This window comes from Electrona antarctica, assembly GCF_951216825.1.
Source record: "Electrona antarctica genome assembly, chromosome: 13".
Taxonomy (NCBI): Eukaryota; Metazoa; Chordata; class Actinopteri; order Myctophiformes; family Myctophidae; genus Electrona; species Electrona antarctica.
This window is the reverse complement of record NC_136794.1, coordinates 14,675,025-14,687,606: the sequence shown is the minus strand read 5'-3', so window position 1 is coordinate 14,687,606 and position 12,582 is coordinate 14,675,025. Positions and strand designations below refer to the sequence as shown.

General features: G+C 45.3%; 1 protein-coding gene across 1 annotated transcript; it reads right to left on the bottom strand.

Annotated features, from left to right (window-relative positions):
- Positions 1-5,438: 5,438 nt before the first annotated feature.
- On the bottom strand, positions 5,439-12,267 carry LOC306934857 (uncharacterized protein; the record flags this gene model as incomplete). The annotated part of the gene is made up of 3 exons (XM_079517666.1): positions 12,147-12,267; positions 11,805-11,881; positions 5,439-5,701 (listed from the first exon to the last, which is right to left on the bottom strand). The coding sequence occupies exons 2-3, from the start codon at positions 11,878-11,880 to the stop codon at positions 5,439-5,441; spliced, it is 339 nt and encodes a 112-aa protein (XP_079373792.1). The 5' UTR covers position 11,881; positions 12,147-12,267.
- Between the last annotated feature and the right edge of the window lie 315 nt (positions 12,268-12,582).

Genomic DNA, 12,582 nt, shown 5'->3' with positions numbered 1-12,582 from the left:
GTCAGGGGGCAGACGTTTTAGAGCCCATCCTCCTCACCACCTAACCCTATCCAGGATCCAGCTGCACATTTTTATGGCCGGATTTGGAAGAGATTTTGAAGTTCTGGTTCCAAAAATGAACCAGTATTTACTGTATTTAATGTGTACAATCCATGATATTTACATTGGAATGAATGATCCGGGCTGGAAAGTGTCCAAGTGGGAGTGTCTAAGTGGGAGAGGATGAAGTCAATTTCCGACCACTAGAGGGTGACAGAAACATTTATACAATTTGTACAGTATACCAAACTATTAAATGTCTATAAGGACAAATTGTACATACAGGCAGATAACATGACTTCATCACTAGCAGCTCAAATAATCTGATCTTTTATTTTAGACAGTTGTAGTGCTACTACGTTTTAGGACTGGTATGGACGTATAGGATATACAGTTTTATTGATGATATTCATTGAGTTGAGTACGTAGTGCCTGGTATCAAACCCGGAACCTTCAAAACCATGCAAACCATCAAAAATAACACTGCTCCACATTTGTAAAACCATCAAATTAGTGACACACGTGCATGAAGTCAGTTCAATAACCAAGCATGTTCAGGGCCACGCAGTGACGGCAAACACCACTAGACCATTTACGGTCTCACAAATTAATATGTATTTGTGCACAGATGCCCATCTGGAAATATTTTGTGGCAGGAACCCCCATACCAGATTTGTGTTGTTATCGTGTGTGTGCAACCTTGTCAATTATCTTGGGCTTAATTGTTAGTTGTATGGATGGATGGATCATGTGGATCATGATAAATTCTGGGGTTGAAAGTTGGGGTACCATAACAACGTATACCAAAATGTGGCTATGCCCGAATAACCCAAACTTATATACAGTAGGCTACGTCCAACTCTGGAGTTACAACATGCGTTGAGGATAGAAACCACACGCTCTAATGTAGCCTACTACTTGACAAAGGTTGTACCCTCACGGAATAATACTACTGGCATACACTGCTGTTTCTTTCCAGTGTGACAAAATGCACACTTGCAAATAGGTGCTTGCGTGGACAGGCAGAGCTGTATAGGATGCCACGTTGACGTGGGGGTACCGTACGCCAAAACCCACGCTTGAATTTGAGGCAGAACTTACACTCCATTAATAAATGAGGGCCCTAGACATGGATAGTAGACCATAAAGATCACACAGTCACCGTACAGCATAACATTCAAAAGCCGGACGAGTTGCTCAGGAGGTCAGAGTGAGCAACCTCACGGACTCCATATTAGGACATAATTGTTATCCCAAAACTCCATATATGGGCAGTGATCGGCTTAGAGCTGTATGGAACCGACCGCTTGTTTGAGTCTGATGTCCTGCTGACACGGTTATGTTGACACAGTATAAGAACTTGAAGGTCAAGCGGAGTCACATATGTGGAAAAAATGGGAGCGGCGAGCTAGAACCATCACAGATACATTCTGTAAGAGCTAGAACCATCACAGAGACATTCTGTAAGAGCTAGAACCATCACAGAGACATTCTGTAAGAGCTTGAACCATCACAGATACATTCTGTAAGAGCTAGAACCATCACAGAGACATTCTGTAAGAGCTTGAACCATCACAGATACATTCTGTAAGATCTTGAACCATCACAGAGACATTCTGTAAGAGCTTGAACCATCACAGATACATTCTGTAAGATCTTGAACCATCACAGAGACATTCTGTAAGAGCTTGAACCATCACAGATACATTCTGTAAGAGCTTGAACCATCACAGAGACAGACATTCTTTAAGAGCTTGAAGGAAGGAAAACAGAACTGATACAGCTCTTCAGACCCTTACCTTTCCGTTACAGATCAGTTGAAATTCAGTGAGTTGCAGGTCTGTCCTACGATGCACTGGACAGTTATTCCGAGAGACGCACCAAATAAGAGATGTATTCAGGCTGCAGTGACCGTGGGGCACAAGGTATACTCATTTGGTACGCGTAGTTACTCTAGAGAACCTCGAGAGGATCACATCAATGTATACGTCTTCAATACAGAGTCTCTGAGATGGAGGACGTTGCCCCCCGTGGTAACTACAAGAGGAGAACATCCCCTTGAAGTTCCCTGCAGGCGCCGGCACCACACTGCTGTTCTGGTAGAACATACCGTATACATCTTGGGGGGATTGAATAGGTATTCGGAGATTTGCAACAACGCGCTTTATGCATTTGATGTAGACACCCACACATGGTTAAAGCCGACGGTTTCTGGTACTGTTCCAGAGGGGAGGTCCGGCCAATCAGCCTGTCTCTTGGGGAATATCATGTATATCCATGGAGGATGGACACATACTGGATTCACTAATGACATGTACAAGTTGGACACCACCACAATGGTCTGGTCTTTAATTAACACCAGAGGAACTCCACCACCTGCTTCAGACCATCACTCTGCCACCATCATCGGGACAAAGATGTTTGTATTTGGAGGCCGAGGGGACTACTACAACATCAGAGTGTTTGACACAGAGACCAACAACTGGCTGAACACACCTTCTGCACAGCCTCTTCTAGAAAGACGCTGGACTCATTCAGCCTTTACTTACAATGGAGAGCTATACATAATTGGTGGCTACAACTGTCTGCGTCGGCACTTCGATGACCTGTGGAAATTCAGTCCAGACACCTTCTCCTGGAAGGAGGTTAAGCCCACGGGTAACGGCCCGTTATGGACGAGTAATGGCTGCTGTTGCATGATGGGAGATCGTATCATCCTGTTTGGAGGATACATTGATAAACAGTTTATTTTAGACTGTAATCCTAGTCTGAAGACATTATGCAAGTTAGCAGTTATTCAGTACGGTCTGGACCAGTCTGAACTCCCACACGACATCAGGTGGGAACTGGCAGCCATGAATGAAGAATAAAATATATATGGCTTGGACGGCTGCATCACCGTTCCCGATGTGCAGGTTGGTGCATTGCATGGTTTCCTCTGCCTTCGGTGTATGAATGGGTGAATGTAATGCACAATGTAAAGCGCTTTGGATAAAAAGCGCTGACAAATAACTCTTAATGCTTTATTCAATAAGGCCGTCTACACCGCCCTTAGCTTTGCTTATCAACCAGAAATAATGTGAAACATATAAACAACATTGTATGAATTGTTTTTGAACCCAGTACAATATACTATGAAATAACAATACAGGTGCTTACCCTTTGTTAATAACAAAATTAAACTTAACTATAAAGTTTGTGATTTGGGTGGAAAGTTTAGTGGCTGTACACTGTAACTCCTACACCAGTATGCTGGCTAGAGCACTACGACCAGGGTTTCAAGGTTTGGTAAAATTATTTATTGTTGATTGAATGATTTAACTGAACAGCTAAAATATCAAAAACATTGCAGGGACTTCTCAACACAAACGAACATACAATCTAATAAACAGAAAACAAGCATACTTATTACATATTAATGCATCAACACAGACAGGAATGGTCGAGGACAGCATGTTTTAGCTGGTATGGACCTATAGGCTATACAGTTTTGTTGATGATATTCATTGAGTTGAGTAGTGCCTGCAAGTATCAAACCCAGAACCTTCAAAACCAATGCAAACCATCAACATTAACACTGCTCCACATTTGTGAAACCATCAAATTAGTGACATTTGTGTGCATGAAGTCACTTCAATAACCCAATCATGTTCAGGGCCACAGCAGTGACGGCAATCACCACTAGACCTTTTACTGTCTCACAAATTAATATGTATTTCTCTGGAAATATGTTGTGGCAGGAACCCTGATACAAGATTTGTGTTATTGTGTTGTTATTCCAATATATTCCAAATATTTCACCTTTTTCTTTAAAGATATTTTAAGCGCCTGTGTGTGTGTGTGTGTGTGTGTGTGTGTGTGTGTGTGTGTGTGTGTGTGTGTGTGTGTGTGTGTGTGTGTGTGTGTGTGTTTTCACTGCCCCTCTGTAGTGATGTTCGTCTAGACACCATGGATAGTTTAAAGGAAATGTTGGTGGAGGTGGTTAGGAGGTACAACAAACATCGACATCTCTGAGATACACAGTGACAGCCAGAAGGCAATTAATTAAAATTAATTAATAAGGAGAGAGATAGCACACACATTGTCCAGCCAGACTGTCACCAGAAATAGCAAAACAAATGAGACTTAGCTTGCGGAGTTAGTTCATTCAGACATACTCGAGGGGGTTCATGCCATGCTCAAAGGCGCATACTATACTCAAGGGGTTAACATGTTGCATTACTATGTGGGCGTATAAGTGTGTGCAAGTCCCACACGTCATTCGCCGATGCGGCAGTCAGCTGACCAATTGGGCGGGGTACTTAAGCTCACTAGACTGCATGCTCTTCCTGCCTTCCTCTGCACATGGTTCCTGGTTGTATGTGATGTTTTCTCCCACCACCACCCCAGCACCACCGGTGGGCTCTGCTATTTATGCTCCCCATGGGGGGTTTTATTGTATATCTATCTCCCTGCTCTTAATGTTTTATGTTGGTGCTTAATCGTGCCGAGCAGGGAGAAAGTCCAGCAGAGCCGAATGCCAAGTCAAATATCATATGCACACTCATTACTCATTCTGTAATAAATATTGGTAAATCTATTCGTGAGTTGCCTACTCAGGAACGATGCAAATATGCATCACCCTACCCTGTCATGCAATACCCATTATACCCATTGTCAGAGTACCCGTAACCGTCTGTCTGTTGGCTTCTTTTTTGTGCCCATTCTCTGTGGAGAATGTGTGAAGTGTGCACACTGACTGTGAGAAGTGGACTGACTAACTAATCAAATGGCAGGTCAGGTGTGGGGAATTTCCTGAATCAAGTTTAGGCGGGGGTTGCCATGGCAATCAATTGGCTCACGGCAGGGCATAGCCTGGAAATTGGACGGGTGTGCATGGGGAGAGGACTTTAGCCAAATGAAGCGTAGGCTGAGGTTGCCGCATGGCAATTGTCTCATTAGGGCCACTGCCCTAACCACTTATCCAATCGTCTCCATGCTGGGCACTGCACTCCCTCACGTCGTCTGGGACGCGTGTGTCCAATTTGAGATATGTGGATTACAAAATCCACATACATTTATACATGCTTACATACATTTAGTGAATTCATTGTAAGATAAAAAAAAAACATTAACCACTTAACCCATTCTGAACGGGAACCCCTTTTGGTGTTTTAAGAATTATGTTATACTTTAGCTATTGAAAAATAGCAGATCTACAAGCTCGTAGCGCGGATCTGCTATTTTTGAAAAAGAACGATTCTACAAATGCCTTCTAAATTCTGACAGTTTTCTGAAAAAAACATGTTTCTATGTCAGCACAGCACTCGGTGCTATGAGCTTGTAGATCTGCTATTTTTCAATAGCTAAAGTATAACATAATGCATAAAACACCAAAAGGGGTTCCCGCGCAGAATGGGTTAAACCTGCTCCTCCACCTTGTTAGGGTCTGAGCCACCGGCGCTGGGCACCACCTGCATGGGTTTACAGCAGCCGCCACAGATGTATTTGAGGAGGCAGAGGTAGGCGCTGCCCGACACAATGACAGTGATGATGATGATGATGGCGGCGCCAAAGGCCGGCGACACAGAGTCCTCCAGGATGGACTTGAGACCTCCGATGCTGAACCCGCCAGGAGACTCCCCGTCGGCTCTGCTGTCGCTTGGTCTGTTAGTCGTTTGACCTGGAAGTAGAAACAGGGATTGAATGAGGTCTAAAAAATATTAAAAAGTAAGGGATTGGAAGTAACCCCTAATACCCGGGGAGCCAGTCACCCACAATTTGAGAGGACCTGTGATGTCATGCCGTACTTTGAAAACCCCCTAGTTTTTGACACATAATGAAATTTGTAAAACGTTGTCTTATATAGGTTGTCTCTGGTGTGGTATACAAAAATGGCCATAACTTTTTTCATGCTGCTACAATGCAGCATGGTCCAAGTCCATTCACTTGTACAGTATATTAGCTGTATACAGAATCAATGCAATCAAGTCAAAACAAAATTGGAAAAAAATAGCACACTTTCCCTTTAAGAGAGACATGCTAAATAGCTCAGCTGGTATCCTTATATACAATTGAAAACATGTCCCCAAAAGCACGCACAGGAACAAAAGGCACCAGCTACTACGTCACTGACACGCTGCAACACGCTGCAACACACACTGCAACAACACACTAACACGACACAGTCTTACCCTCCGCGTCGATCCACGGCTATCTCCTCATGTCGCGCCGCACGCCCACAGTCAACAACACCCGCGTAAAAACTGTCATTGCACTGCCACTACAGCCGCCTCCCGTCCACACTCACAAACAACATCAATATCAATAATAAACACAAACACGCCACAAGCACCGACACCCCCGCCTAATTTGTTGCCAGGTCTATGAAAACAAGCCCAGAAAAAATGCCATTCAACACGCTACTTACAACTCGCTTACAATTCGCGGACCTGGCAACACTGCATCCTGTTTTCCCATTGGCTACGGTTGCTACAACACGCATTTGCACTGCATCTTGGGAGCAACACAGCTTAATGTAGGGGTCACCGATTGCTGTGCTACATCCCCCTCATGTCCTCACCACCCCGTTCGGCTACACCACACACACTCACCTACACAATTCTCCACATGCAACACAGGGCCCTTATTGGCTAGCCCCCTCACATGGTGATCCCCACGCAACAAAACACAGCCAGCCACACACACACACACCCACCCACACACACACACACAACGCCCACGTTCGGAAATATCGCACTGAGCGCACTGTGCAAACCTGGCGTGGTACAAGCGGGACAAACCGACGCGCAAATATCGACACGAACAACAACAACAACACTACACGCACACGCGCGCGCTGCAACAACACACAGCTACGTCCAGTGTGTGTGTGTGTGTGTGTGTGCGTGCGTGCGTGCGCGGGGGGGAATTTGGATCGCCTCGCGATGCAGCGAAAATGCCACTACACTACACAGGGCTCGACAGTGCGACTAGGTACTCGCATTTGCGCCTTACAACATCACCGTGCGAGTTGTAACATTCACTTTGTACCACCGGTGCGACTACACAATCCGAACTTTAAAGCTACAACTTGCGCAGTTTACATCCACAAGAATGTGTCACTCTCTCGGTTCTGCACCGCTGCTGGAGAAGTATAGCACTGTCGCAGGCAGCGCCACTAATCCCCCCCCCCCCCCCCCCACACACACCCCAGAGACGGAGGAGAGAGAAGAGAGCGAGAGAGACAGAGAGCACACACGTGAGTCCTGCAAATTATATTGACCCAATATTAATTTGTACAACCTAGCAAAGCATAAGATATCATGCTTTGGAGAATAGGCTGGTCTCTCTTTTTACAAGACATAAGCCATTGCATACAGCTTCTCAACCCTTTTAAATTTCAAGGACCCCCATCACTCTGAGAGTAAAACCAAATGGACCCATAAGAGTCCCATTTGATTCCATTTGTACAGTATCACAGTTAAACGTTATAACAGAGTCCATTTGGTTCCATTTGTACACTCTCAGAGTTACAGACCTGTAGGGTCCACTTGGTTCCATTTGTACACTCTCAGAGTTACAGACCTATAATGGGTCCATTTGGAACCCCCTCAAGGAACCATGAGGGTCCCTGGATCACACCTTTGACAGCCACTGCTTTAAATCTATACATAACTAATATAGAGCATATTTGATCCATTTATTGTTATGGATAAGAACAACAACACTACACGCGCGCGCGCGCACGCGCTGCAACACAAAACAGCTGCATACAACGCGTGTCACTGTGGACTTCTGTATCTGTGGACTTCTGTATCGCAACGCGGGGCAACGCAACTCTGGGATGAGCGGGCCGAAGGCCCGCGAAATTCTAGTAGTGTTGACAAAAGATTACATCTGTTGTGTCTAATATTTTGAGTTTAAACTAATGCACAGGTCTCCCTCCCTCTTCAGCATGGAATCAGCAGTGGGAGTCAGCCGGGCCAACATGTAACACTGTTACATCCAGGACCCGGGAGGCGGCATTGAAGAAGAGGAACTGCCACGCCGGGAATGGACCCTGCTGAACTGCCTGCGAAGTGCGAACTGGGGTCGGACGTTTCAAAACATCCACGAGGAAGTGGGGCCTGACAGACAGAGCAGCGTGTGTGTGTGGGGAGCCGGAGCAGACCTCTGACCACATAATCACCACCTGTCCCCTGTATAAGGGGACAGGCCTCGGAGGCCGGCCTATTCCATGTGGGACCTGAGATGATGGCTGTACGCTACTGAGCTGGACATCTGATGATGGCACACGAAAGATGAAGACACAGGTCTCCCCAGTAAGGACTGTAACACTCTTCCATTGTGTTGAGTTCATTATAAACACAAAGAGAAGACTACACACATCTTTTATTTGTACTTTCTCTAAAACTCCCAAAAACCTGCATTTCATGTCAGTCAGTCACACTTCATGTCATTCAGTCCGTCAGTCACGCCTCGACACGTTCCATATGTGAAGATCACGACACTGACTTCATCAAACCCTGGTTAACCACACGCGTTCCAACCACCACAGGGGGTGCAGTGCCCGGTGTCGAGTCCCACGGTTGTCCAGAACCGCCACAAAAGGCCTCTGCCCGGGCCACAGCTGACATCACAAGGCTCTGCCCGGGCGAGACTCCATATTTGGGCATGCCTAAATACAGGTTCGTCCCACCGACTTCTGACATCATTCTGACATCTTTATAGACTCCATGTTTGGGCATGCCTGATAAAGAACTATATGGGCATAAAAGGGGATACCCCTGACATCACGATGACTTGACCAGCTCAACAGAATGATAAATTGCTAGTGGTGCAAGTACAGTGAGAGAAAGTTGAAAAGAACTTTGGTGGGGTCCGCGCAGTCTGCCCGGAGGACTCAAGCCGGCGGCGGGGCCGCCCGGGGCCGGGGATATCTCTCACGGGGACCTCACCCCGTTTTTTTGGCCCACTGGTGCCATCCCGTAGGTAGGAAGGCCGGGCGCACTATGTGGTCCCCGGAGCCCCGTGCCTATGCACGCAGGGCCCCTGCCCAGGCTCCCACGGGCAATGGCCCCCCAGGTACCACTCTAATACTGATATTACTGGTAAAGAAAAATAATTGAAGCTGCCCACTCATATGCTCCAGCATAATTTATTTGACAAGGTTATGCTATATTCGGAATGCCGGGGTGTTATAGAAAAGGGGAAAACCCCGCCATTTCGAATAATGGAAGTCAATCTTCGAAAAGGCGATGTGTTTTTTTTCGGAATGCCGGGGTCTATTTAAAATTAGTAAACACCGCCATTTCGAATAATGGAAGTCAATCTTCGGAATAGCGTTGTTTCGGAATGGAGGGGTGCACCCTTATGAGGCACGGCTCTTCTCTGTCTAACCGAGTTTGAAGGCTACAGTGAAGCCTGATTCTGTTCTGCTTCTTTTCACACAGACACGCATCTCTGCTTGCATTGGAGGAGCATCTCTCACACAAAGCACACTCGCCTGTTAGTTTGCATTGTGTGCTCAGTGTGCTATTTGATGTGACCCCGCTGATCTTTAAAGTGTTTTAAATAATACAATTATTGTTATTGAAAAGAAATAAATAATTATTCCAAATTGATCACTCTTCACCTACCACAATGGTGTATCTGGTTTTGTCCGATGTCTATCTATGCAAACACATTTGGCCTGTGTTCGGGGTTAGGGAAGCTTGGCAGGGAGGGTGATATTGGTCATTGCTGGGGCGGAACCTGTCAGCAGGGAGTGTTGGACGGGAGGAATAGTCCTCCCAGAGGGGGCTCCTCACTGCACTGGCAGGCAGGCAGGTCAGTGGGATACAACAGCAGTGACTACACAGAAAGGTGTGTGGAGAGGAATTAATTGACAACGACTAAATTGGGGAGAAATGAAAGGGTGTAAAAATAATTGGCTACTCCTTCCTCATAATATTGACGTTTGATTGGTCAAACCAATACAATTCAATTCAATTCAATTTTATTAAAGTGTCAAATCACAACAAGTTGTCTCAAGACACTTTACAACCAACAAAGATCCACCCAGAGCAAGCAATATTACGACAATGGTAACGAAAAACTCCCCTTTAGGAAGAAACGTCAGGCAGAACCCGACTCTAGGGTGGGCGGCCATCTGCCTCGACCGTGTCGGGGGAGGGTAGAGGGGAATAGGAAGAAAGAATAGAAGAGAGATAGACAGGGTGGGCTCCGACCGAACTGCATAAGGCAAGCAGAATGGATGGTGCAGTACTAAGTTCCGGCCAGTCATTGGTCCGACAACGCCAAACTACAGTACCTCAAACCATAACCTAACCATAACCGCAAGCACGGAGCAGCGCATGTTCGCCAATCTTAATTCGGTCTTTTTCCGCATGTCAGACCAATGACGGTCGGAAAAGCATACGCACCCCGACTGGATGGAGCAGCGATTCTCAACCTTTGAGCAAAACACTAATATTGTAGTGACAACATAACATTCTATAAAATGTAATAACTTTTAATTATATTATAATTAACCAAATAGGTATGCCTGCAGGGTTAATGTTTAATTGTAAAATCAAACATTAATTTCAAGCATATCAAGACTTGATATGCTTCCCAAAAGAAAATGCATGTATATAGGACCATGCAGAAGCAGGGATAAAAAAAATCAACATTCAACAGGAGGGCAATGTCAAAGACAGAGAACAATGGACAATCTCCCACACATCTGCTATTGGAAGAAAACAAAAAAAAAGTGAAAAATGGTCAGCACTCAGGAGCCCACTTACCACAGTATTCAAGAAAGACTTAAGGACTATATGTTCTTTTATAGGCTACTCATTACACACGCACGCACGCACGCACGCACACACGCACACACGCACACACGCGCACACACGCACACACACACACACACACACACACACACACACACACACACACACACACACACACACACACACACGCACGCCACCAACGTAATCAAAAAAGTCAACCAAAGAACAAGATTCCTAGTATACAGGATCTCCTCACTGGTCGACAAAAACACTATGAAGACCCTAACAGGAGCCCTCATACAAGGTTTCTTCGACTATGCATGCACCTCCTGGTACCACAGCACCTCAAAGGACTTAAAACAAGGCTCCAGACTTCCCAAAACAAACTGGTCAGGCTACTACTTGGCCTCACTCCCCGAACCCACCTCATCCCTGCCCATTTTGACAGGCTGGAATGGCTTAGGGTCGACGACAGAGTACAGCATCTTGCAATGGGTCTGATCCACAAGATTCGATACAGATTCGATAGATATACCCATGTACCTATCTAAATACTTCACTAAGATACCCATGTACCTGTCTAAATACTTCCTTAATGTTAACGAAGTCCACACCCACAACACCAGAGGGGGCTCAACAAACCATGTGCAACCCAGATTTGGCACAAACAACGGGACTAAATTAATTTCCCTCCTATGCCACCAAAATGTGGAACTGACTGTATATGTTTTCTTTTCCCCTTTTACCTCCTTTATGATGATTTCCTGTTTTGTGGCTATATAGAAGTGTATATTTGTATGTCTCTAAATGTTATGATGAATTGAACAAGGTGGACCCACTGTTAACAGTTTTTGTATTGAGTTGTGCTTGAAATGTAATGTAATTCTGCAAATTCTGTTAATAAATACTTCAATCAAACACACACACACACACGCACACACACACACACACACACACACACACACACACACACACACACACACACACACACACACACAGGCTACTTACAACACACAGTCGGGAGTCCGAGTCCAACAGAGACGATGATAAGCGATGCAATTGATGGAAACCGCCGTGCAAACATCCTGCAACGGAGCAGAAGAATAGTTTTAAAATTCAATTAACTGTTACTCACTGCATACAACCACTCTTAAAGTCTACATTTTTCAAGTCGTGCGCTCAGGTGAAATGTAATGGATGTAATTTATTTAGGCTACTGTCACTGATACCTGCGTGGTCTAAAACCAATGAAAGGTCTGCAGGGTTGACAGAAGCCTAAATGGAAAAATAAAATAAATGTTAGGTTTATGCTCATTAATATTAGCTACTATAGCAATTCAATTAACCTACCTTGTCGTTTTCTGCTGGTCCACACGGCCGCACACTGAGCGTAATTGCGTGCATTCACATCCTCAGTAAAGCCATATAATCCGGTAAGGTTGTAGCTAAATTAATAATCCCCGTTTTTCTTCCAGACACAATTTGACGAGAGAGAAGCGGCCAGTTTCCTCAATTTAAACTGATTCGATCGGACACACGCAGCGAGTCTGAGAGACACGCACGCGCACACCCAATCAGAACGGGTCTGGTCTGAGCACGCACAATTTGTAGGCTGCACTTGAACCCTATCATCAGACTTGAACACATGCGCGCATGCACTTAATTGTCTCACCACACACACACACACGCGCGCGCGCTCACTCACTCAGTTCATACTTTTATTTTGTAGGCATAGAGACAGGAAGTCCTTTATTTTGACAGAATTGTACCAGCTGTGGGTAATCTC